Source organism: Seriola lalandi, unplaced genomic scaffold (genome assembly GCF_002814215.2).
Source record: "Seriola lalandi dorsalis isolate HSWRI2012SDOR001 ecotype SW California unplaced genomic scaffold, Sedor1 jcf7180002054383, whole genome shotgun sequence".
In the NCBI taxonomy this organism is placed as follows: Eukaryota; Metazoa; Chordata; class Actinopteri; order Carangiformes; family Carangidae; genus Seriola; species Seriola lalandi.
Window position 1 is genome coordinate 376,700 of NW_019524936.1, and position 27,898 is coordinate 404,597.

The 27,898-nt window shown below is 38.8% G+C and overlaps 2 protein-coding genes across 3 annotated transcripts in view; both read right to left on the reverse strand.

Annotated features, from left to right (window-relative positions):
• The window catches only part of LOC111657091 (zinc finger protein 385C-like), a 75,280-nt gene that overhangs the window by 29,519 nt on the left and 17,863 nt on the right, over positions 1-27,898 (reverse strand). Inside the window, exon 2 of one of the 2 annotated variants that reach the window (XM_023409078.2) lies at positions 12,876-13,163. In XM_023409078.2, coding sequence (XP_023264846.2) covers positions 12,876-13,163 — 288 coding nt within the window. Of the gene's footprint in view, positions 1-1,265; positions 1,651-12,875; positions 13,164-27,898 lie in introns of those variants that run through there. The other variant, XM_023409079.2, reaches the window with a different exon arrangement.
• LOC147818961 (general transcription factor II-I repeat domain-containing protein 2A-like) lies at positions 24,838-26,756 on the reverse strand. Its single transcript, XM_087174772.1, is given in 2 exon segments — positions 24,838-25,947; positions 25,950-26,756. Coding segments are annotated over 2 exon segments (1,797 nt in total). The 3' UTR covers positions 24,838-24,957.

Below are 27,898 nucleotides of genomic sequence, written 5' to 3' on the forward strand. Positions count from 1 at the left end.
GAAAGCAACCCGAGCTGCAACACAGACACTTCTTAGTATTTCCATCCAGGCAACACACTGCAGTGTGAGCGCGTGCGTGCATGTGTGTGCGTGTGTGTGTGTGTGTGTGCGCGTGCGTGTGTGCGCGTGTGCGTGTGTGTTTCCATGAGCTACAGTGATTTGAGTATATATATATATCAGACTCTATAAAACCTGTGATTTAGGTTAACTCAGTGACGTGAGAAATTACATATTTCTCATCCTTATCATATAAAACCTACAAGAATTTATGCCTCTTAGTGTTTATCCAAAATTAAAAGCACAAACATATCCAGCTGTAATGATAGCTGTATTTATATTATTGATTATTCCACTGATTTCTGATTTTGTGATTAATAGTTTTGTCTATAAAATTTAAGAAAAGAGTAAAAACTGCCCCCAAGAGGCCAAGGTGAGATGTTTAAATTCCTCCTTTTATAAATCTATAAAATGGAGGATACAAATAACAGATGTAAAACAGAGAAAAGCCGAAGCATCTCACATTTAAGAAGCTGATCTGTCTCTGTCCAACCAACAGAATATATCTTTATTATTTACATCCATTTATATAGAGGTCAAACCAAGTAACTAGCCTTGTACATTTTCTACATGTACTACCAATGTGTTGCTGGTAAAATAAAAGAGTTTTACTTGGCAAAACTGAGGTGGTTCTATATTTAAAAACCCTTAATGCAATAAGCATTTTGTCCCCTTTGAAAAAAACACAAACACAAATGACTAAAAAATCCCCACTGCCTTTATCTTTAACAGGCTCCAATTATGTGAGCTAATCTGGGCATATTTCCCTGGGGAGGCAAAGACATAATTGCCAGCAATCTACACAGTGATATCAGTGCTGTTCTTGTGTGGCTTAAAAATGACTTGACACATCTGGGAACAACAGCGTTGTATCGGTCTGAACTCGGCACTTGGCTTCATCAAAAGGGGTCAATTAGAAAAACAAACAGGCCGGGGACTCAATGTGGATGCAGAGGAACTGAAAGAGGGGTCGGCAGGAGACTGAGTCTGCCCTTGAGCAACGAGGCTGAAGTCACTGTTGTACAACACACACTGACAGGGGAGAACTCACATGCATTTAGGGAGATGGATCCACAAAAACACCACAAGACAAATAAGACCTGATAGAAAAAGAAAATCTGATACTTGTGAAGCTATTGTTGCATTCCCATAAATAAGTGGGACTGACATACTGTATATACTAGTGTAAGAGTAAACAACAGTCTTACCTAACAGCATCGCCACGTGTTTGTGATTCCTCTGCCTGCCGCTTTCTTCAGTGTTTGACTTAGGCTTCTCCCGCCAGCTTATCTCCCATCAGAGAAGTTGAACAAAAACCAAGAAAGTGCTGCCTCGCAGATAACCTTCCCTGTCTCTCCACTGTATCTATCTTCCCTTCACTTTGACTCTCTAACTAAAGTGAAATGGCAGTCCTTTCCTCAGTCACAGTGACACATCCTGGCTGTGATCCAAACAGCCACAGCTAAAGAACGATACATGTGCGCGTCAATTAAAAGCCCCATGCTCTGCTGATCACGATGCCCTTTATGAGACGGAGGAGAGACGGAGATATAGAGAGAGAGAAGCGGCGGAGACGGAAAAAGAGGCTGAGAGTGTTTGAAGAGCAAGTGTGTATTCTTCTTCTGTGTGTATGCGTATGTAAGAGAGCGAAAGAGAGTGAGTGAGAAAGAGGATGAAGAGAGAGAGAGAGAGAGAGAGAGAGAAAGAGAGAGAGAGAGAGACAGAGCTGGCAGAGGACTCACTCCGTATAACATCAACATCCCACATCTCCCCCTTCTTCTTCTTCTTCTTCTTCTTTCTATTCAGGGTTCACACCTGCATGCTCCCTTAAGGACACTCAAATGTAATTTCCTTCCTGGCATTACTTGACAACAATAGGTATCATTTATCAATCTGTTTGTGTTCTGCTTAACATGCAGCTGGGCTGCGTTGTTCTCCTGAGTTATTAACATCATGGACACAAGGGCAAGACATTTAAAAGCTGACAATCCACAACACGATGATAGACCATATGTTGAGGTTAAATACTGTTGTGATTACTTCTGCAGTTTTCAGTGTTTGTGATAACTGATAACAAATATTTCATGCCCATATTTCCAATAGGTCGAGTCAAAAATACCTGAGTCACTCACGCAGTACAAAGTCATTATTTCTTTCACCACTTCAGTGTGACTGATATAATCTCTATCATAATCAAACAGCAGCCATTTAGTGTTCAGCCCAAGTAAACCCGAGTAATATGAGCTGTATGCACTATGGTTTTCCTACAGAAAAGCTCAGTTTTGTGTTCTGAAGCTTTTACAGCTCCACAATTATAAATATTTATATTATCCGGTCGATCACATTATGGGCTGAAGTGGCTGTAATGTTGCAGGAGCTGAGCCACAGTGCCAGACAAGTGACTGTGTAACTACTTCTGCACAACGAACGCTGTGGCCACCAGTACAGGTTACAGGTTACTTGTAAATAGTCAAATACGGTGTGACAGTAGAAGAAGTAGAGAGGCAACCCTGTCTCCTAGAAATTTTGATTAGGTACAACAAATTTGCGACAGGAAATTCCTTTTGAATGAAACCCTATGCCAACTGAATCATTTTCTATTAATATAATGTTGTTCATTTAAGTCTGTATTTGTTTTCTGCCAAAATACACAACCTTGCAGTACAATATCCACTTCATGGTTAAGCTTAGGCAATAACAACACGTTTATTTACATTTAACAAAATGGTAAAGTGCTTGTTGCACCATCTTATGCCGATGTAGAGAAACCACACATTCTCAGTCCTTAATGATTGCTATTTGCTAATTATGATAGTATTAGCAGAAAAGCCTGTGGCCATGCAAATATATTATATTTCTTATGCAAAGTCTTATTTTTTAATACATTATCATAAGACTCCAGTCTTCCAAAAACGAACAACATAATTCATGCAGTAGAAGGTTAACTCACTTTAACGAGTTACAAAAATCTAAATCATGGGAACTTAGCATATTAATTGTACAGCTGTTTTCCCCACTCAGTGCTGATTTAAACTATTTGAGCCAAAAGTGTGTAGCTCTAACAGACTGTTTGTTTTAATGAGCAGGTGGGAGAGATTATTGTTCAACTAATAGTTTGCTAATTTTCCAGACTAATCTTTTGATGATTACTCTGTTGATGCGGCAGAGCAGAGTTGAGATTCTGGCTTCTGTGTTGCCCTGTCACGCTCCTCCATGATCCAAATAGGCCATTTTATGGATGAATAAGGCATTTTACAGCTCTGTAAAGCATATATGCCTTGAATGGTTCCTTGAGTTGCAATGTATTATGCACAGCAATGGTCTTTGCATTAGCACTTGGTAAAGATCTGATGAGAATACTAAATATAAAATTCATTCTAGCTGATATGTAGCAGCTAATGTTTTACTTGTACATTAACAGTGTTGTCTTTTTTATTTGCATACAGCAGTGGAAAAGAAGACACCTGCCTTTGTAGCAGTTTGACAACAACTCATTGTTTTAACGTATAGTTGTTGCACATAACTAAGATGTTTAAAAAATTCGGATAGATTATAATACATTTACTTCGTATATATTATATATAACTTTTACACTACATACAGTATGTCACTAGATTTCCAAAAGAAATATTTTTACATCATGAAATTCAGTTTGGCAACTATTCTGACTAGTTCAAGGTATTCTGTGGAGTTTTTGAGCTGTAATAGCATGATAAAGCAGCTTTTTTTATGAATGGGTCCATGTTTGTTTGTCTCGTACAATGAGCGCACATGTGCACGCAGGTGAAGCATTACATATTCCTGCCAGTTTTTTCACTCTATTCCACCAATCAACACCAATAAAAGATGGGGGAGAACAAGACTGCAAGCTAGGAAACATGTATGTAAAGAATGGTGGTTTTAAACTTTGACCAAAAGTTGGTTTTGTAAATGTTTAATGTGGAAAAAAATGCAGTCATCTCATTTGTTAGTCTTTAAGGATACACATGATTCATTTTAGTGAGTAATACTGAATATAAACATAATTTTTGTCTTTGACAAGAAAATGAGAGAGCGCATCCTTTTGACTATACAGCGCAGATTAAGATTAAATGTACATGGTGTGCTCTTGTTGACTCTGGGTTATGGTGCCGACCATTAATCATAACGTCCCTGGTTTGAGTCTCTCTCACCTCATTTCCTGTCAGCCCCATAATAAAGGCCTAAGAATTATAGTGCTGAATGTCAAAATATCCTGACAGTGACCAGTTAATAAAATGCTGCTCACATGTTGATGCATCAGTCATTTTACTCCAAGTAACCTATATGCAGAATGGCTCTTTGAGAGTATAAATATATATAGTAGCTATATTTCAAGTGTAGGACTTTAACCAGTTACAGAGAAATGTTTTCTTTAAAGGTCTATACTTCTAACAGCTTATCACAGCTTTCAGGTAAACAATTTTCAAAATGGACATTATATTTTTACCTTAAGACTGACCGCTCATCGCTTTAAGTTGTTAAAGAGGAAGATTTTCACTGAAAACTCGACTCACTCACAGAAGCATGTTGTTACTCGATATTTGTGGAGGCAACACAGAGGCTTGTATGCACCACTGGGGAGGGCTGGCCTTCAATGCATTGTTATTCATTCCACAGTCGCTATAATCACTTCAAATAAACACAATTATTCACACAGTCTCCTGGCCTCAAATGTCATACAAGTGTTGTGTGTACACGCGCACGCACACACACACACACACACACACACACACACACACACACACACACACACACACACACACACACACACAGCTTGTGTCTGCCCTGTGTGCTCCTTGCTGGCTCCTTGTCCACTTGAATAAGTGTGGTGTGGAAGCACAACACTGACAAATCCTGACAGTTTTACACTTGATTTCAGGCTGCTGCATTCAAATGAAAGAGCAGGGAGACGGCCTCGAGCACAGCGGTCGTATGTCGGTTCCACACAGCACGCTCTCATCTGACTGTGGGCCTACTAAACAATGGCTGTGCATATACCTCCATTTAGCTATATGGACTCTGTATGTGCCATGTTACTTATGTAATCCCAGACTGGGAGATAGAAAGAAAGGGGGGGAAATGATTTACGAAGCCTCAACTTACTTTAACCCCCTCCCAACACATTTTTTCTGCATTTTAACAGGATCAAACACCACTGCATACATAGGTATAGTTTTTATAGTCACTACACTTCCTAAATAAATGAAACTACATACTGATACATCATAATTTCCTCTTGCCAAACATCCAATCTCAAAAAGTGACACTAAATCCAGCGTTTTTCATGTTTGTTTTCAAATATATTCACAGACTCCTCATGTGACTCTGCTTCACATGCAGGATAATGACTCATGTTCTCCCAGTGCACTGACATCGAGAATACAAAGAAGGAACTATTTACTTGCTTAATTTGAGTGTAAATCAGGTAGGTACAGCTCCCTGGGTGATTTGTGACCTGTTTAGATGACACAGCCATTGGGAATACTGTAAAACAGGCGGCTGTTTTAATGCCAACGTTCCCTAAGGGTTTTGGTGTTGAGTCAAAAAAAAAAAAACAAAAAAAAAAAAAATTGGGAAATGGTGAGCAAGCCACCATCACCCCTCTCTTTTCTCTGCATCTCCGTCTGCAGCTCACACTCTCCTGCAGGCCCTCAGCCTGTGCAGAAGTATCATTAATGACAGATCAAGTGACATCTTAAAAAATTTGCTCAGCAGCCTCTGCTATGTGAAATGAGGCCAAGCAGCACGAAACTCCAGCTGATAAATGTCCCATTTCACAGCTCTCACAATATACTGTATAATCAGCATGCACATGCTTTTAATGGCTGTTTTTGTGTTACAGTGTATCTACTGTATGTTGCTATGCAAATGAAGAAACAACTAAACCTTCAGAAAAGCATTCAGTCTGCAGTGAAGCTCTATTTCAGAAATTTTTAGATTTTCCATTAGTGAGAGGAAGCTTTGTTGCAGGAAGAAGAGAGACGTAATTTTACCTTTCAGAGGGAAAATTTTTTACAGGAAATGACATTATTTTTCAGATTTTGGGATGTTTGAACAGTCTTACTTTGAAAAATCTAATCAAAGAAGACTGGTAATCCAAGTACAGTCACATTAGGTTAATCTGAAACTTTTGGAGGTGCAATGGTACATGACACAGGTATATGATGTATACTCACCTCTGGCCAGAGGGATTCATGGCGAACCTACCTCAAAAACAATACCAGTGCACATCTGGCAGAGTAATCTCTCACACGATCATGGTACAGTCTTTCATGTAATCTATGGCATTAACTGTGCACAGGAGACATTTTTTTCCCTGACTTTATCCTTTCAGGCAATAGTACTCCCAAAGTACCCATGTAAAACAGCAACATGTCTGGGAAGAAGAGCAGTCTTAAGGACAAACTCAACAAATGTCCTTTCCCTTACTGTTGCTCCATATCGGGCACATACAGCTGCAAATATAAGGGACATTAATAATGTTTGTCAGCAACAAAAAACTGTCTAACAACAATGACGCTGAGGACAGTTTGGAGGTTGGAAGAAGCAGAATCTCCAGAAGGAAACAATAGGACGGAGATAACGTTAGACAAAAGAAAATCTCTCCTAAATAAAATGTTTCTTTGTTCCTAGGACTGTCCTGTCCCCGAATACTCCTGTAGATAAATGAAAGGTACTTGCACCCCATTGATCCGGCTGGTTGAAAAGCATAAATAAGAAAAGAGCCGCAGGAGCATTTTAGCTTCTTGTAAGGTCACATCATGGTGCCATAGTTGTTCAAATGAATGAATGCCATGTCAGAAGGGACCACACGTCAAAGTGAGTGACTGTTGAGGTCTTAATGACCATCGTCAGCACAAGAGACGCTCACCCCCCCCCACTTCTCACAGCGAACCTTTAGATACATTTTCACACCAGTTTCATACTTAAATGTTACTGAGTGAAATTCTGCAAAAGCATTCAATGACAGGACGTTAAATTGGGACTTTGCTCAGATGTTGTATGTGAAGCTAGATAGTCATTCGTTCGTGCACACAGATGGACATTGGAAATAATGGAAGAGAGTGCTGGTCTGCTTATTACTGTGATTTTATGAGGGTTTTCTTTTTGACCACTTCTGCTCAGGTTGTACCACCAGAGGAAAATATTTTTTTATAGACTGATTTTTGTATAGACCGGACTCGTTTCCTAGTTTATTAAACTAATTTTAGAGATGATGATTATTCTTATGAGATGATTTTATACATTTATTACATTTCTCTCTGTGTGTGTATGTTTGACCATGTGCTGCTGCAGCCTTTATGTTAATCTGAAGGCATTCAGCTCTGACTTGTGCCATAGTGAGTGATATGGAAATATTACAATATGTCTTTTACATTAAGGTCCTTATTAAAAGACATGAGATTGACATGTAAAAATTACCTTTAGATTAAATGGTGTATGTCAGAGGGGGTTGTATCTTCAATTCAAGCTGATTTGTCAAATTGCCCTTAAATGCTGTTCACACCTGGGGCCCACTTTGTGCTTGTAATAGTAAATCTCTGGTAAAATGCATGTTTCATACATAAATGTCCATTTCTTGTTCATCTATTTTTGAGTGTGCAGCATACACACATAAAAATCACTTCTTAGAAGTCTACACACATGACACAAACACACATTGTACCGTAATTTAGAAAAGCATAACCCCTGCAGTGGGATGACTGTATAGTGGTCCTGAAGTTTAGTGTGGCATGTAGGAAGTGGAAAGTGCTTTGCTCCATTCTCTTTTCAAAAAGGCCCCCAGCGAGAACCACCCCACCCTATTTTCATTTGAGCAATCACTTCATGAAGCTAAATAAAGGGAATGTTAGTTCAGCTGTGGGAAGGGAATGGGTATTATTAGGCTGGTTTCATCGCAGCACAGTCTGCCTTATACCAACAGTCACCTTAATTGACTTGGCCCGTCCTCCTTTTCTCCTCTCTACTGTGAAATAGGAAACGGGGAGAAAACTGTTTGAGACACTGTATAAAACCTGGCATTTGGATGGATTTTTATGTAGGAACTTTCCTTCCTATTTGTTTACAAGGTTTAACCGAAGATATATGTGACTGCTATTTTCTACCAGTTGAATCCTGTGATGAGTCATTTTTACAAAATGATCATGACAGTTTACTTAACCACTGTGTTTTTTCCTTGGTTTTTCCACAATTATATTTAAGTCTTATAGATGATTATTTCCGATACCGTTTAATGTGAGTGATTAATTATACATGTGACTTCTTAGACTGTATTAATATTTTACTGCAAAATACAGTTATTCTGATGTAAATAACTAATTTGTTAATCAACTAATTAATCAACAGAATATTACCCTGCCACTATTTTGATAGTTGATTATTCCTTATCAAACTTTTTTGTCTTATGCGATATTAAACTGAACAAGACAGGACATTTGAAGATATCCTTTTGGATTTCTGGACTATTTTCATAGACATTTCTCATTATTTTGTGAAATTTTATAGAACGAAGAACATGACTTACTTACTGATGAAAAAATAATTATTTGGAGCCCTTAATATGACAGGATTACTGACAGTGTGTCTTCAAAAGTACAATTATTTTCCTGTCTGAGGTCTAGTTGCAGTTTTTCTTCAAATAAACCATTTCATGGCTAATTTTAGGGCCAGGCAGTTGTTTGCTGTGCTGCTCAATTTGGCTGCAGTATTGTCAATTTCACAACAACCCAAACAAAAGGGGTCAAATCCTGTAGGGTTCATTTAACCAGTTCTAACATGGCAGGTGTGAAATCACTCTGTGCCCTGTGTGGGGAAACAAGAGGCTCCTCACCCCGAGGGACTGACACAAGCTGCCCATGACTGAGTCTCATCCCAACTATCAATTAGTGGAGGAGGTGGCTCTGACATTGTGGCCTGCAGGAGGTGTTTAAACTCTGTCAGTGCTGATGTTGTTGACGTACACGTCTAATCTTGGGAAGTGTACATTATGAAAAATGATGCACAATAAACAACTTTTTGAGCAACAAATACATTTCAAAACAGTTGCAGTGGTGTTAATTACAGGTGTCTAAATGCTGTATATCAACATTACAGTGTGGAAGAATTTCCAACACAATCTGACTCTTGTTTTAGAGAGATGTGTCAGTAAGGGCAGCATTTCATCTGAGAGAACAAACTGCTCCCTGCTGTCTTGCCAGCAAACTGGAGCAAAATGGAGGTCACATTAAAAAAAAACCATACACACTTTCTCAGTTTGTCATGGCACCGTAAGACACTGATGTCGTTTTACACATTGCAAAAATCTCCTGTCAGCTACATACACTGGCAGTCAGTATGCACACTAAAAACTTTCATTTTTTTGAGTGCGGTGTTGATGAACACTGTTCTCCCCACGGTGTATTGCACAAAGAAAGTGGAGTAGCTACTCACAGATAAAAACAAACAAACAAACAAACAAACAAACAAACAAACAAACAAACAAAAACAAAAAATGGAACAAAGCAAATAGTAATTAAACCCATTTTGATTTCCATTTGTCAACTTTGACTCCAGCTACTTTAAGTATATCAATATTATATTTTGTACTAACTGCAAAAACTACTATATACCGAGACAATTAGTAGTACACACAGAGGTCAACAAATATACAGTACAGTATGTACCAGTTACAAAATGTAATATTAACTAGGGCAACAACTAACGATTATTTTCGATTAATAACGTAAATAATTCACAGATTACTTTGGTTTATATGGTTAACTATTCAGTCAATAAAATGTTGTTTGTCCAACAGACCAAAACCCCAAAATATTAGATGTTAGATTTACAGTGACAGCAAACAGAAAAGAAGAAAAGTATTAGTACATATTAGAGTTCCTAGAACCAAGAATAACCATAAAAAATGTATTTTTATATGACTTAAGTTTGAAGTGCCATCAACTATTTGATTAATTGTTTCAGGCCTAATATTAAAGTTCGCTTTCTGATATTAACATTAAACTCAACAGTACTATTTTTAAGGTGACATTTTGATTTGTCATAGAAGGAAATACACGAGTGAAACAAATTTTGGTAACAATTGCTTAGTACCAACAGGTGTCCCAGTAATCAATTATCAATTACACCTGTGCTTTTCCTGCTATGACAAGCCAAAATCTCTGCTTTATTAAAAAAGGCATTCTCATATTTTAACCTTTGAACTCAATGGGTGTTTTTCACAGCAGACATTTCCACTTGTAATAGCACAAACAAAGGTTTAATAGCAAAATTAACAATGGCTCTGTTTCAGTTGAAAGCCTTGACAGTGTGACAGTGAGCCAGCATGCACAGCACCAGGACCCTGAAACTGAAGCAGCTAAGTGGGATTCAGCCATCACTTATCTTATTATTTACACCTGCGCTTTTCCTGCTTTTACATGTCATAATGTTTTCCCTAAAAAACACATATGAGTTTTAAATCAGAAAATGTCACAAAAGAAAAAAAAAAAAACAAAAGAAGGAAGACTAAATGAAATTGCTTTGCAAATGTATCCTTACTTTGAAGGTTTAAAACACAAGGACAAAAGTACAAAAGTGCAAACACACACCCTCTTAAACCGATGAGTGCATATAACAGGAAGTTGTGTTTAATGTGTTAAGGTTGAAGACGTGCAGTCCTGCGATCAGTGGCGGCTCAGACGTGTGAATTGGAGTGGATGGGGGGGTTGATTTCAGACATGTGCATCCTCTAATATAGACTAATTTCTTGCTAGACAGGGAGTGACATTCTCACAGGTGTCTGTTTCTGCACCAGAAAGCCAGACAGTCGACCCCTGACCCAGATTTCCAAAAAGTATATGAACAAATGGAGACCATGCACACACACATACACCAATGCTCTCCTTTTGTTCTGGATCAGTCTCAGACTTTTAAGTATGAATGATGATCTGCAAAGCCTATTATCTGACACAAAAAAGTCAATAACTTTCTGATGATAACAAAATGAGGTTGAAATAGGGGAGAAAAATTAAACATTGGATATAGTATTAATTTAATTTCATGCATCGAGTTAGACTGGAACAGCTAAATATGTGTGGTAAGCCTACAGAGAGAGACAGCCTCATAAATCAATATTAAAAAAGTCCCATCTTATTGGCCAGTTGTAGATTAGAGGCTCTTTTTTTTCCTGAATGCTGACTGATCAAACTGGTCAGCGCGGCAGAGTGACACAGGTGGCGGTGAGTGAGGGTGATTAATGGCCCCCTCGTCGAAACAGGTGTGCAGAAAATGCTTGGAAGCGGCGAGGGGTTTCTCTTCTGGAGTAGCAAATATATTCTGAATGCATAACACCTCCTCATGATTTGCAGATGTGAACGTTTACAAGATCACGCCTGAGAGAAAACGCCACAAGTCAAAATAAATAAACATCTGACTAAACAAGGTGTGTTATGTCTCTGCTGAGTGAAGACTGAAACTATTTCTTTACTTTTCTTTTTTTTTCCCCCCAGAAAACAGCACAACTCCTGCTGGAAAGCCTGTATTTGCAGTACTTGCAGAATAAATGCAGAGCTTTTCTGACAGGGAGTGATGTCCTTTTATGTTTTTTCCCTGTTTTTATGTAGCATTAGGTTGTAAAATCTTCTAAGGCAATGTAAAAGCCAAGACCTAGTATTTGATATATAAAAATACATTTTCTTGATATCAAGAAGCAGGAGAGTAGTATACCAAGGTAGTATCTATTTCTACCACTTGGGAACAGAAGCTCATAATGTTCTGTTTTTGTTCTGAGTTGGTGATTAAAGTTTGTTTTGTAGAGTTTGTAGTGTGCCCAAGCAAATATTAAGTTATGAGTCTTTCAGTCAGAAGTGGTGAGGGTTGTTCCACTCTAGTAATAAGTGTTAAATTGTCAGGATTTGAGAGTAATACACCATCACTACATCCTTTTCACAGCAGACACTTAACTTGTCACCAGATGAATAACACAGGTGTAATTAATAACATAAATGGCGGCTCTGTCCCATTTAGGTGCTCCACTTCCAGGGCTCTGGTGTTGTGCCTGATGTCTCACTGGCATGGCCCACTGTGACGGATGTAATGGAGCCATCACTCATTTGATTACTGACACCTGTTGTTTTCCTCCTTTGACGAGTCAAAATGTGAGGAAACGCCCTGAGGGAAAGGTACATTCATGCTGGGACTGTCTGACCTCATTAAAGTGACTTATAAAAAATTAGATTGTCTGCTGAAGCTCACATAGAGTATATTCTTATTTGTTTCCATCTTAACACGAAACACTCTTGTGGCACAGGATAAAACAGCATGACAAACCACAGCCTCAAAAATCATCAAAAGCATGATAGTTAATGGATACCATAACAGTAAGAACTAACCACCACAGAGCTGAGTAAACACCTCCCCGACATGCTCAGCAAAACCTGAACATTATGAACTTCACTAACTCCTTTACTCACTGCAGAGCGATTGTTTTGCTAGTTTCATCTGTTATGTTGTCTATCCCCTTCTTATCAACAGCTTATAAATCGCAGCTTTACTTATAATCAACAGTAAACTTTTTGCTCTCGTAGCGACCGGCAGCAGGTGTTTGTGGCCTGCTTATCCATGTATGTTATGCAGACACTGATGTTCATTGTCTTATGTGAGTTTCAACATATTTAACACGTTTTGTAATATGATTTATGTATTTACTATGTTTTATGTTCATGTCTGAGGCAAACTTTCACTTAAGGAAACAAAGTTGAAACTGAAGTTTCAAGTTTAGTTTCAGATCATTGAAATAAATAAAGTCAGTGCGTCCCTACCTGTGCTGACAGCCTTTGCGAGTCGGCGCAGCCTCCTCTGGTGCGTCTTCCCCCTGTAGTGGATCTGGGCTTGGGAGCTGGAGTTGAGCAGTATGTTGCACACCTGGCACATAGTGGCACTGCTGCCGCTGCTGCTGCTCTGACGTCGCTCCCGTTTGGCCCTGTATCCTGCTCCCACCTTCCTCTCCTCTTCATCCTCCTCCTCCTCCTCTTCCTCCTCCTGCCCCTCCTGATTCTTGCGGGCAGGGCTGCCGTCCAGCCAGTCAGGGCTCTTGGGACGTTTCATATCTGGATGAAGAAAAAAAAAATTGTCATTAACGAGAAGATTAATTAGAGATTGCCTGATTAAATAAAGGTTATGTAATCAGAAGTGTTGAAAATGTGAATAGAGATATTTCAGGAGTGTGCTGGTATGTAGGTCGTTGAAGCCTCCACAGGGGGGCAACAGAGCAGCATGGACTCCATTCAGAGAAGTATTGGTCTTTTTCTTTAGTCTGATTCAAACTGCAATTTTATGTGCACTGCCATTGTAAAGCCTGAGAAAATTCAAAGTCTTATAAAAAGATACTTATCACTTGGATTTATCTACATCCTTTGACCAGAGTGTTCACTATCAGCACGTACAAATTTCAATATGTCCAAATGCATGTGTCAGAAATCTTTGACATCCCATTAAAGGAGTTGAATTAGACATCCATTAGCTGAAATGAATGGCCTATCTCTGGCACACATCACAGCATTACAACAGTCTGTAGATAAGCATCATGTTCCAGCATGTCTCTATTTATCAGATAATAAAAGCTGGCTCCCGGGGGGAAAACAAAGCAACATGTTTCTTTGTGAGAGCACACAGCCTTAATACCTGTAATGGCTGAGCAGTTATGGCAGACCGACAGCATAAATCAAGCTGCAGCTAAGCGCGAGCTCCACTATGGATGTCGAAATGTCACCCAAAGTCTAACTGAATTCTTTGTTTTGATGCTGTTCATATGATAATGGCATCAATTAAGTACTCATTGTGTTGGACGTTTTATCCTCCGCCTGGCTGAAGGTACCCACCCCACCACTGCTGCCGCCGCCACCACCGCCGAACGGAAACCATCATTTGTAAAATCTTTGCTGTTCTAAAAATTCAATTTGACCGGTGGAAAGATGAAAGTGGAATGGAAATGTGCTCACTGGAATTCATCAGCCTCCGACCAGCAACATGGACTTCAAAGCAGCAGCAGCCCATCACCACAATTATTTGAATGTAAGTCTAGCAGAGGATGAGTAACTGCCAGTGAAGCTGGTGTAGGAATAAGGAGGGTTTAAACACAACCAGGTGTTCACCCTAATCTTGACCACAACAAACACACGCCCAAGAAATACAAAGTGTCAGGAAATAGTGAAAAATGTCCATCACAGTTTCTGAAAGCCAAGGATGGACTGGGGCACGAAAGCAGCCAAACACAGCTCATGAATACTACACACTCCCTGGCAGGATTGTTACGAAGCTCCATTTTTTCCCCACAATAGAATATACATTTACATGCAAGTTTGACCCAGACAATTGTGCAAAACAGGTTCACAGTTAATCATAAGAAAAAAAATAAACCCTGTCGAATAGAGTTTAAATTTATACACATCTACTGTAATTTGCTACAGGAAATATATTTCGATGGAAACGTAATGCTGACTGGATTATGTTTTCTAGAAACATACTGGGGAAATGTTGTTGATCAATATACTGTATCTGGCAAGTCACAAAATGTCGATATGGAATGTGTCAGTAAAATGTCTAATGAAAGTCTGTTATTTGCTTTAGGCATAAAATATGGTGCATAATGTATCTCGTCATGGTGACTACAGCATAAGTAAACAGTTTATGGTCATGTTAGGGAAACTTGGTTTAATACAGAAAAAGTCCACAGTGACTTAAAGCATGAGACAAGACCCTTTTACTGAAACCACCTCCTCCTTGCGAGGTGCTAGTGTAACAAACGAAAATATGTTGGAATCGGACAAAATCCAGGGTTTGCATAATCATCTAAGAATGATTTATTTAAAACATAGTGATATAATAATGATTCATCAAGGTGTTTTAAGGGCCATACTCCAGCCAATCAGAGCTCCCGCTGCTGAACATCTGATTAATTAATCAATGATTAATTCATCATTCAAAGACAGGAAATTTATGAAAATAATGGCCATAAAGATTTGAATTTTATAATCATACCTAGTTTTGTAATGTAATCACTATTGAATATGTTGACATTTAAGTACCACTGAATGTTTAGAACTAAAATAAATACCACTGAATATATTTTAGGTTTGCCAAAATACAGAGAGAAAATGCTTACACCCAATATTCAAAATCTATATTCAAATTCAATTATTTCAGTTCAGATCTAAAAGTTCAGGTCAAGTCAAAAAATCTGGTTGATCAAATTGACTCGGTCAAATTCAGACACTAAAATATCGAAAATATAAGATTCAGTTATGATCATCTGGGATATCAAGGACACACATTATCTATATCTGCCTCTGCACACAAGTTCATGTCTTATTGTCCTAACAGTCAACAAAATATTCCAGATATTCAATTTACTGTACAATGATATGAAACAGAGACAACAGGCAAATCTTTGGAGACACAATCAGACAATATTCATACAGATTGTTTGACATTTATGCTTGATAAATAACTTCAAATAAATAAAATAAATCAACTAATAGATTAATGTACTTCTTATATAATACTTGAACTGGCCCAATACCATTTTTTCCCAACACGTTTACTGTTATGATATCTGTGTGTCACCAATGAATGCAGGTACACGGATCACTTTTTATTTTAAAGTATCATGATATTAGTGATTGTTTTCCAGCCAAAACAAGCTGCAGGGCCGCGGCAGAAATATGAGCCTGCTCTCCGACTGTCTGATGTACAATATGCGTCTCAGTTCTGTCAGACAGCTGCTGGATAGGAGCTCAGACTTTTGCTCTCACCTCCAAAGTCTTTTTTCAGTAAATGGTCTGCCATCACAGAACAGTATTGATGTTAAGACAGCAAACGGGGTCAGTCAGAGTGAGGTGTGGGCCGTCTAACTCACTTTAAGGTGGTTTGCATCGACAAGTTCCCTCTATTCAGGGATGAAATAGACGAGGGCAGGAAGTCAGTTTACTCATCTTTTCAAACTGCCCTGTAAACTGTTGTGACCTAAATGTTTTTGTTCTGCCTCTTCATAATTGTTTATTGAAACTAATGCCTTTACATTATCAATAGTGACTGCACTGGCACCTGTAATTCATGGCATCATTTTACAGAGTTATTATCTCAAAGTTTGACCATCATTTAGGGAAAAATACAAGGATTCAGTATTTCTGGCATCATTTCTGTTTTTGGACACAGAGATGTTCTGGACTTAGTGTGGGTTGTAATTTAAAAGAAATTTAACATGATAAATGAATAAATAAAAAATAGACAGGGACTTGTCTATAAAAATGTATACACTGTTTTCATTTACTTGTGGAAAAAAAACTTCTATCAAACCATATTGTATGCAATAACTGCATAGTTACTTCTGCTCTCTGGTTACATTTAATTCTTACAATGTCAGGTCACATGACATTATAACATTCACACTGAAAAACTAGGTTCAAATACAAATGGAATGAGCTCCAAAAATATGAAGTTAAATTCTCTTATTTCTAAAGGTTGTATTTATGTATTTACCATCAGATGTTTTTCTTAAATGTTAAAATGCATTATGTATGTCTGTGAATTATCTGTGTGTCTGTCTGTTTAAAATGTATGTTCATTTTGTAGATAGGTCTTTCTTGAAAAAGAGATCCTGATCTCAATGAGACTTCTTGTTCAAATAAAGGATTTAAGTAAACAATTAAATATAATAACCTATCAGCATGTATTATCATCCATGAATACAATACCATACCATGAAATAGGCAAACTGTATGTCACATCCCATAACATATATGGCCTTATGGGGGTATGTACTTTTTTTTTTTTTTAATCAGAAGTCAGTAGAGCGTTTGAAAAAAAAAAAAAGAAAAAGAAAAAAAAAGTGTTTGCAAATGACCATGTTAAAATAAATAGCCCCCTGGATGGTCATTAATATGAAAGTTGAAGGAGCATGACCTTCAGGCTGCCGGTTTAAAATGCTGGCACTGTTTTCAGGCCAAGTCGAGCACTGTTCAGATGCTCATGCTGGCTAATGTCTACTACTGTACATTGATTCCACTAGTCTGTAAACCCTCCTTCACACTAAAAACACTCAAGCTGCTCCACTTACTCATCTTTATGTGGCCAGCTGGAGTTGGCACCTGACAGCCTCATTACAAAACAACTTTTAACAGGTTGCCGGCAGCCAGCAGCTGCTGGTTTTTGCTGACGCTTTGTACCACAGCCAGGGCTGCTCTGACTGTTTGGCACCTGAACGGGCAGCTGGGAGCAGCCCAGTCTTCTGCTACGGACCAAATGGCTAAAGTGACCGGTGCTTTACAGATTGAGCTCTGGCACCTGCAGCCTGCAGCTGAAGGTCCATTTAGTCATGAGTTAGAGTGAAAATCCCTCACAAAAGGTTATAGCAGCTATTTTTTTCATTGAAATATTTGAATTTTTCATTTTCACCAGCACTACAGGGTGTAATGCAAAGTACGTAGCTAAACAAAACATCCATCTAAATGGCCTATTTAGCTCTATGATTATACTCGTTGCTAGAGTGAAATTGTAGTATGAACTGATTATTTTTTTGTGATATTTACACTTCCAACAAAGTTCTTGAATTTCAGAAACCCATAAACTCTGACTTTGGATTTCAAATATCAAAATGCACACCGACAGCCACTTCACTTCTCCCTCTATGAGTCGAGAGAGAACAAGTGATTGAAAGTGTTCAGGATTTTCTTTTTGAGTCTTTCATTTATATGGGGAGTGAGTTTTAAATCGTTAACCTCTGTCAGTGTTGAAATGATACAATAAAAGAAACTTGGACTTATTTAACTTGCATTTAAATACTATATAATAAATAATAATAATAATATTATATATATATATATGGAATTTAAATTGTCCTAGTTTTGATCTTTTAAAAGGATGTCATGCACTTTCTAAATTATATGTTGGGCATTCAATCCAACATATTTTTTTTATGTTTGTTTGAAAACATATATATAATAATTTAAAAGGGGATATTTGTTTTCTGCAGCCGAACGCGGTTTCTTGCCGGAAGCGAGAGCAAGAGCGTCTTCAGGGCAGAATGGAGGCAACAGTGAGATGCTCTTCAAAAGTGACGGGACGAGTTTGGGCTAGCTGGTTAGCATGCTAACTTCAGTAAAACAAAAGATCTAGTGACAAGAGTTAACATTGTTGTTGCTTTCCACCAGACAGCTCTTGGCAAGTGAAGGAATCAAGTTTGATACTGAACCCACAACATTTCTTCTGGACTGGTAAGTAAACAGCTGTTCATGCTAATGCATTAATATTGATGTAGTGATAGCAAGACTTACAAATAGCTCTTTACAAAAGAAAGAATTCAAGAGCACACATGGACTGAACTAAATTAATATTGTTGAAATTCAACATTTAGGAAGACTGAATAATGAAAAACAAATACATATATAGCAAAGGATAAATTACTGAACAGTCCTCATAAAGAAAATAAAAGCTAATGGAGTGTGATGATGAGCAAGGGGACTGACACACTATAAATATCTAAATCTCACCAGCACAAAAATCTACATATCACTCAAAATGTGTGATGAGTTACTTACTGGTAGTATTATCCATGCAGGAGTCATTAGCTCAGCCTAATAGATCTTTATGTATCATGGAACAATTTTGTTTATTAAACATGATACAGAGAGCTCTGAGAGGAGTTCAAGTATCAGAAACTCAGTACCTTTATCTGTAAACGCAGTATCTGTCGTGCTGTCCTCTTGGTAGTGAAGCTATCTGGCCCCAGCTGCTCTTTAAATACCAGCACTCATCAACCTGTCTGGCTGTTGCTCCAGGAAGAGGAAAACTACTTCAGAGCCAATACTATAAAGCACAAATCGTAAAGGCTGCATTATGTTGACCTGATGCCCCTTATACTGTAAAACAAATCAGCATGACACCTCTTACTAAGAGATGTGCATTTGCTTGACCAGATACAGTAAGCATTAGAAAACATTTTTATTCATAGTAATGTGTTAAAATCAGTCAGCCATCCAACAAGGATTCCAACTAATGAGTCTTGTCATCAGCCGATCAATCAAGATAACAGATATAAAAAAAACAAAATTGTTCACCTGCCTGCAAGTCTCATCTCTTTTTTTAACCCTCCACTAACTTTCCCAGCGAACAGCGTGCTCAACAACTTTTCTTTATGGCCTAACATAGCTGCGTGGAAGTGACCTGTCAACTTCATAAGCTACTCTATCAAGGGACTCACTTGTAGCTAATGTTCTCCACATGGGTGCCCACATAAAAGACCAGTCATTCATTTTATGGTCCAGAAGTGAGTCCAGAGCGTAGAATAAATCTAACACACACACATGTCCAAATCTTTATGGTTAGAAGAGCTAATTAAGTGTGACTTTTATTCTGAAAGGGAAACAGGAAGTCAGAACTTAAAATGTTGTTTTACCTACAGTGTCGGCCCAAAAAAATAAAGTAATTTGCAGCCACTTATATCGGCTTTAGTGCTACTTCTTTATCAAAGCTTCCATGAAGGTCGTCTTAATGCTAAGCTGGCAGAGGCTAACGGCTAGCAGCAGCAGTTCTATCCAGTCAAGCCAAGTGGATACTGAGCTGACAGGCAGCTATAAAACATGCAACCTGTTCAGCCTGTTTCCCCCAAGCTGCTTAACCCATCTGTATGATGTGCTGCCTGCCTTGATGTGCTGTTGTTTCACGCTGGGGGCGAATTTGTTTATCACTGAGCTTTGACAAATGAGGGATTGCTGCAAGAGGAGCTTCGGCACTGTGAAGTCTAAAAGAGGTATTTGGAATAATTTTCATTTTGACGTGTGTTCAGAAAACATCTCATTCCATTTTTAAAACACATTAATTATATGATAAAATGACTTGTCAGCATGTAGATTATTGTCCTATAATTTCTCAAGGGGACACAGTACACCATTGCACTTCTCTATATTTAGTTGCTCTTAATTCCCTGCAACAGTATATCTATTACACTATAAAGGCTATGTGGCTATGCAGTGTTTTTTGTTCTTTAACTGTACACTCTGCCATCTGTCTCTGTACAATCAAAGCCTGCTGAATTATTATTAATCACACGCAACTTCAAGGCGGACTAAGAATATATTTCGGAGAACCAAGTCCTGTGTTTAGACTGGCCCTTCAACTCCCCTCCAGGCTATTAATTCACCTGAGCCTGTGATATTTTGCAGCACTTTCTTCCGTGATCTAGGAAACTTCCTTGAATGAGCAGGTCTAATCCAGATGTGTTAAAGAGGTGGCCAAGGCCTACAGCAACTCTAGGAAAGGCAGCTGTTAATGGGATGTTTTGGCATAGGCATATGCTCTTTCAAAAATGGCTTTGCTCCAGACACTAAGGCCAAGATGAGTTCCCTCGCTGCCACACCTGTCATCACTGTTCCATTACGTCGACAACAGACGACAGCAGATTACGTGTTTGGCCCGACATGGAAAAACTGGACAGTGGCGGAATATGAGTAATAATCTTGCCGTTTATAGCAGGATATATTTACCAAGTGTGTGTCCATGTGCAAAAAATTCAGATCACGATTACTTACAAACACTAGATGCCCCCCACAAAAAGCCAGCACCTATACAGTTCTTTTGAGTCTTCAAGTTAATTACAGCTGTGTCGCTAGGCAACCCTGCACATCCCATGTGAAGATGAATTTGAACCTTTCCCACACAAATTGCAGCTCAATTATGCTACAATTTATGCAGGAAGGAGAAAGAAATGGACAAAATGCTACATTTTACAGAATTGTGGATGAAGAACTCTGTCCAACACACACTGTGGGGTTTGCAGAGAGCTGGAGGTGAGTGAACTCTGAAAGAACAAGGTAATGTACAGTCTGATAACATATGATGTACTGATCTCTGCTCTGTAACATGGATGAATTAGATTATAGAATAATGCTCCAATAGTTGTGCCACATGGTGCAAATTTCACATTTGCTCACTAATTTCCGCCTGTCTTCCCTTACACCTGTCACACTGACAGTCCCAATTCCAACAAGAAATAGTTTTGACTATAGTCGGCCCAACAATGGTGTTGCTTTGGGTACTGAATCTATAGTAGGTATCGGTTTGATGGCGATTTTGATGGTGCTGTTACATGCTGTCAACTGTTTCATTTCTGGTAAGTGTAATGTGGACTCAAAAGCAAGGCTCAACAACCAATCCTGTCTCCTCGAAATTACATTTTTATAATACTAATTTGCTTTCCCAATTATGTTTTGTGGCGAAATAATAAAATATTTCTAATGGAGTCCCATGCTTCAATGCTTTTTAATATTTAACCTATACCACGACCTTTCCCTAACCTTGACCGAGTGCTGTGAGAGACAGGGTTGCAACAGCAGAGCAAGTCAGCTTAAAAGAGGTTAAGTTTGTCCAGAACCACAGCGGGGGTGAACAATAGGCAATCAGTCAGTGGAGGCAAAAAAAAGAGAAAAAATCCTAAAACGGAGAAGCCAAGCAAAACCCCAAAGAAGGCAGGAATCATAAAGTAGGATGGCAGAAAAAGAAGCAGGGTTCTACAGCTATGGGCTATGGTAGCGAAATACATGATCTGACAGAAGAACTACTATTTGTGGTCAGGTCAGGTAGTACAGAACATGTTAGAGCTGAAGTGATTACAAGTAGATTGAGCAAAAATTTAATAAATATATTATTTTATATCTATAATTTTATTATTTAATATGTTAATAATTGATTAATCATTTCAGTTATTTTGCAAGGAAACGTGCCAAAGCATTCTCTGGTTGCACCTTCTCCAATATGAGCATTTTCCTCTTTTGTGCTAGGTGCTAACAGACTGAAAAGCTTTGGGTTTGGGAGTGTTGGTCACACAAAAATAAATAACTTGAAGACGATGAATCACACACTGTAAAACTTGTAACACACACTTTAACATTTTCTGACATTTTACAGATAAATTAATTCTTTGAGAAAATAAATCAGCAGAATAACTGATAATGAAATTAATCTGTAGTTGCAGCTCTGCTAGACATACACTGAGTCAATACTGTGTCGATAGCTGTTGTTGATGGGGACATATAAGCACATCAAGCAATGTATAAATTAGAAAATGGTTTATAAATTAACTAAATAACCAATTTATAAACCATTATAAAGTATGCCTTGTAAGAATGTGGTTAAATAAAAGCTTTTCTTAGTTGTATGAGGATGCTTCTCTCTGTAGTGTGTGTAAAATAAAGATGACAAAGATCTCTTTATGAAGAAAGCTCAAAGAGAAGCATGACTCACCTGGAAAGCTCAATGAAGTATAACTACATATACACAGAGACACACAGGTGCTTTCAACACATTAACATTCACAAACACACAGTATTCCCCCCAGAACAACACACACATACACATTCACTATACACACTGTATATATGTATACCATATAGATACAACTGTGTCAGCATACATAATCCCACAGCATGAGTGTGTGTCATATCTCGATGACAAGGTCATTTGCAAATGTTCCACTCATATAATGCAGTGATTCACTCTGTTAGGTAAGTGAGTGGGAGCCGTTAAGAGGGTGCATATTTTTAGTCTCTACATTTCCCTTGGACTCAGCTCGTACTGGGAACATGGGGCAACGACACTGCATATATGCATATAGTTGTACGTCAGATGACGGCAGTGACATATACTTTTATAGACCATGTAGACTAATCTGTGAGTTGAATAAACCATGAAATAATAAAACTACAACAAGTCTGCAGTGAAATTGTGACCTTGACAACCCAAATAAGGCAATAAATGTGTTTATATGATGCAAAAAAAAAGTAATTAAATGGTTCATATGATGGAAAAGACTTATGTTCAGAATTTCTATTTTGCTTCGACTACTGGCAAAAATATTTCTGCATTTGTCGTTCTAGCTACTGCATGTATGGTCTACATGAATTTATTAGACAACATGCAGTAGATGATAAAACTGAAGTGATGATGGGATGTAGCTTCTGGATAATTACAGTTCAGTCAGGTGTTTAACGAGGATTATAGCAAAAATAATAAATATAGCAACAATTAAAGCAGTAAATTTATTTTATTTAAACTAGAAAAGAGTATATTAAGAGGCTGTCATCAATGTTTTCCTACACTACATAAATCTGCTGCCACACAATTTCATTTATCATGTGATTCTGACTCAGACTCAAAGCCAGATTATTTAGCAAAACATAGTAAATATGCATTAAAATTAAATTTAAAAAGGTTCACTCTCTCATTTAATGTCTGTACTAGTCTGGCATCCATTTTGTACACACCTCTCAACATTGACCAGATAACACGCACGCACGCACACACACACACACACACACACACACACGACTGTTCCAGTTTTTTGGACCTCCTGCTGTACCACTGGTCCCTTACAGTTGCAAACGCACCCCCAAGCTACAGATCATATTTCTTTGGTACTTTTCAGTCCTCACTTTGGGTGATGGACAGAGACATTTGAGCTCCATTTCTTGGAGTCCCCAAGTCTTGGTGTTTGTCTTCAAAATCACCAAAGATTGAATCCACAACCTCAAAACTTCAGAGCCATCCTCCAACTCCTTGAGCCACTTGGTCAAGCACTTCAGCACTGTGTGTGTGTCTTGGAGCATGTGAGTCTTTGGCTGTTGGACAAAATGCACTGAGCCAAATAAGGATCAAACCCATGTCCTCAAAACCTCAAAGCGAAAAGCACTCCTCTAACACCCTGCACTACTTATAAGACATGACCAGTGTTTGTTAGAGCCTCTGGGTGTTTTGGTGTTGGACAACAAACTTCAGTACAGCACCTGAGCTATTTGACCAGACAAGCTGAGCTTCATTTCTTGAAGCTTTTGACTCCTTTTGCCACTAGACTTCAAAATTCAACGAGGATCACAATGATCAAAATGCAAAACCATCCTCAAATATGCTGAACTTTTCAATTAGGGACTGTTTCATTCTATTTCATAGAGGAAAGGAAAAGTTGGGGAAACCTTTGGCAGGTCATGGCAGCCAAGTGGAAAGGCACTGGAGTAACAAGACCATTCACAATGTTTTTGAGGTTGTGGGTTTGATCCTGTGGCAACTTGTTCTACTTTGATGTCCAACACCCAGAGGAAAGACTAAAAGACTATATCAAATACAGGGAGCATTGATGTAGTGACAGCTCAGGGAGTAAGAGACAGTTTGGTGCCTTTAGGGTTATGGGTTTGATCCCTGTGAGGTGTCTGTAGTCAAATATGTCAGAGAGTTAGAGGTCAATTCTGGAGGTTTGAAGTTTTGGGTTCAAACCTCAAGAACTTTTAAGTCGCTAAACACAAAGGCTGTAGGAAATAGGAGTCATTCTGACCAAATAGCTAATGGTGTTAGATCAGGGGTGGGCAATTGATTTTTACCAGGGGCCACATGAGAAACCTGAATTGTGTCAGAGGGCCGCTAACTTTCTTACATTTTAAAATGCTCTAAATTAAATATTTTGAATAGCTGGTGCTGATGATAATAAGAATTATCTGTAAATCTCTGTAAATATTTATATTAGGTTATGTGAAATTGTGATGTAGGTCAAATAACAAAACAAAATTACTGAATCAGTGCAATTCATGTTTAACTTATTAATCTCCAGAAACAATGAAAAACAACAAACAACAAATTTACAGAAATCCAGCACTACAACAGAAATATGTTGTGATGTAGGTCAAATAACAACAAAATTACTGAATCAGTGCAATTCATGTTTAACTTATTAATCTCCAGAAACAATGAAAAACAATAAACAACTTAACAAATTTACAGAAATCCAGCACTACAACAGAAATATGTTGTGATGTAGGTCAAATAACATTACATACAAATAACATTCCACCTAATGTTACTTCTTCAGTGAGAATAATCCAGTCTGTTCTGGGCTTGAACAAGGGCATTGAAATCTGGCTGTATGTCTGAAGTGGCTATCCGAAGGACAGCGGCGAGGTGGTCATCAGTCATAGAGGATCTGTGTTTGGATTTGTTGAACTTCATCATTGAGAATGTCTGTTCACAGTGATAGGTAGATCCAAAGAGGACTAGGATCCTCTGAGCATGCCTCCTCAGGTTTGGAAAGTTCTCCTCTTTGAGGGAGGAGTAAAAGTCCAGCAGTGAGACTGACCTAAAGTGCTCTGCCAAAAGGGTGTCAGACTGCAGGTCAATCAGTTCCATCTGGACTTCACTTGGTGCATCATCCACACTGCAGTTGAATGGAGAAGAAACCATGTGCATTTCACTCTCAAGAGTTTTGAAATCTTGAAATCGCCTTGAAAACTCTGCATGCAGGGCTTCTAACATGGTTGAGTACTTTTGGACATGATCCCCTGGTCTTTTGGCTTCCTTTAGTGTTGGCAAATGGGTCAGAATGTTGTCTTTCACTTGGCTTGAGAGTAGCTGCAGTTTTCTCATGAAAGCCTTTACTGCACTGTACTGCTCATGCACAAAAAGGCCCTTGCGCTGCATTTTGACATTTAGTTCGTTCATTAGTGCAGTCACATCCACAGCAAATCCGAGGTCTGCCACCCAGTCTTTATCTGAAAGTTCTGGGATGTCATGACCTTTCTCAACACAGAAATCCTGAATCTGGTCTCTCAGGTCCCAGACACTTTTCAGTACCTTGCCAAGGCTGAGCCACCTAACAGTGCAGTGATAACTTATGTCACCATGTTCAATGTCATTTTCCTCCAAAAAGGCAACAAACTGCCTGTGATTTAATGCTCTCGCTCGGATGAAGTTAACTGTTTTAGTAACAACATCAACAACATGTTTCATTTTTAACACTGTCTTACACAGTACTTCCTGATGTATGATACAATGCAAAAATGTCAATTTCTGCACAGGGTTAATTTTTCTGTCACTTTATCCTGCATTCTCTTTAAAAGTCCAACATTTTTTCCCGTTAGATTTGGAGAACCATCTGTTGTCACACCTGCAAGCTTGTCCCATTTCAGTCCTAACATTTCCAAACATGACTCTACCTCTCTGAACAAGTCATTACCGGTCGTTGTCCCTTTCATGGACTGCATACCTGCCAACTCCTCCGTGATTTGGAAGTCCGCGGTTATCCCACGTAAGAAGATGAGCATCTGGGCGGTGTCACGTATATCGCAGCTCTCATCCAACGCCAGAGAAAAACAGTCAAAGTCGGCCGCTCTGTTCTTCAGCTGAAGCTCTAAGTTTCCCGCAATTTCCTCGACCCGCCTCGTTACAGTGCGTCGGGAGAGTGAAACGCTCTCAAATGCGCCCTTTTTCTCTGGGCATATCAGCGCAGATGAGTCCAATAAACACTCCTTAATAAACTCTCCGTCAGAAAATGGCTTACTTTTCCTGGCGATTTTGTGAGATATTACATAGCTTGTCCTGACGGCTGCCTCTCTGCTTGTATGGAGTTTGGTGAAAAGTCCTTGTTGGGTTTGTAGTTTAGCTAGCAAAGCATCAGACTCCCTTTCACGCTCTTCATCAGTCAGATTTTTGTATTTGTCTTCAAGTTTGGTCGTGTAGTGTCGATTCAAATTGTAATCTTTAAACACAGCGACCTGTGTACCACAGATTAAGCATACTGCTTTACCTTTAACTTCTGTAAAGAAGTAATTTGCAGTCCATTTCTTGTTGAATTCGTTATCAACTTTTCTTTTCTTAGCGTGAGCTGACATCTTGAGGGTGACCGAGCGAGCATCACTTGTGACCGTTAACCTTCACCCGCGCACGCGCATATGTTCTTACAAAAGTAAAGTAACGCTTTTCAAAATAAAATTAACATTTTTAAATAAAAGTAAAAAAGACACGTTTGTCTTATTTATGTTCTTCATAATTGGCCTCGCGGGCCGGACAGGGGCGTATAAAGGGCCGGATGTGGCCCGCGGGCCGTAATTTGCCCAGGTCTGTGTTAGATGCCTGCTTGGAAGGTCTATGGTTGTGAGTTCAATCCTCACAAAGCTCTGTGAATTCCTCCAACATGTAAAGTGAAGACTAAAAAGTGAGCTGAGAGAAGCTGTCAGTTTGAAGGGAATTGGTACCTGGAGCATCAAATCCAATCTCACCACAGAGGGTGGGTGGGGTGGGCGAGGGCAGCCTTGCGCCACCACTGCTGATGCAGGAGTGGGCCTCCTAAATGTCCTGTGATATCTGACAGGTCCACTGTTGATGAGTGTGTAACGATGGCATGGACCGGTGTCGGATAGATATGCAAGCACAAACGCGCATGCAAACACATGCACACACACAAACACCACTCTCTGTAGCAAGAGATTAAGTCCAATGTTAAACAAAGAGGCAGAGCTGGTTTCCGACATGCCAGCTCTTTAATTAGACCACTGGTATCTTAGGACACAGATACCCCTACACACAGACATGCACACACCACACATGCACACACACACGGTAGCTCTCAGAAAAGCTATAGAACATCATTAAGAACAATAAGTAAATAAACTATGTTGTACAAGCTAATTTTGAACACGCACACACAAACTCTAACGCTAATAATGCTGCTGTTGCTAATTATTTGTAATCCAAATTATTTATCTGTCTAGTGTTTGTCACAGTGAGATGTTGCCACAGGCAGATAGGAAGTGGAGCAGCCAATCAGCTGTCACCTTCTCTGATGTGTTGTGAGGCTCCACAGACCAGACAGCCTCTTTGGGTAAGTGGCCTGCTATACAGTATTTGCTAACACAGGCTACTCAAACAATCCAACAGGCTTGCTGAACATTACATCCATTCGTCACTATTGATAAATTAATTATGCAATGACTGACAACTGCTGTCTGCTCCTACTCGTTTCTGTTTAATCTTT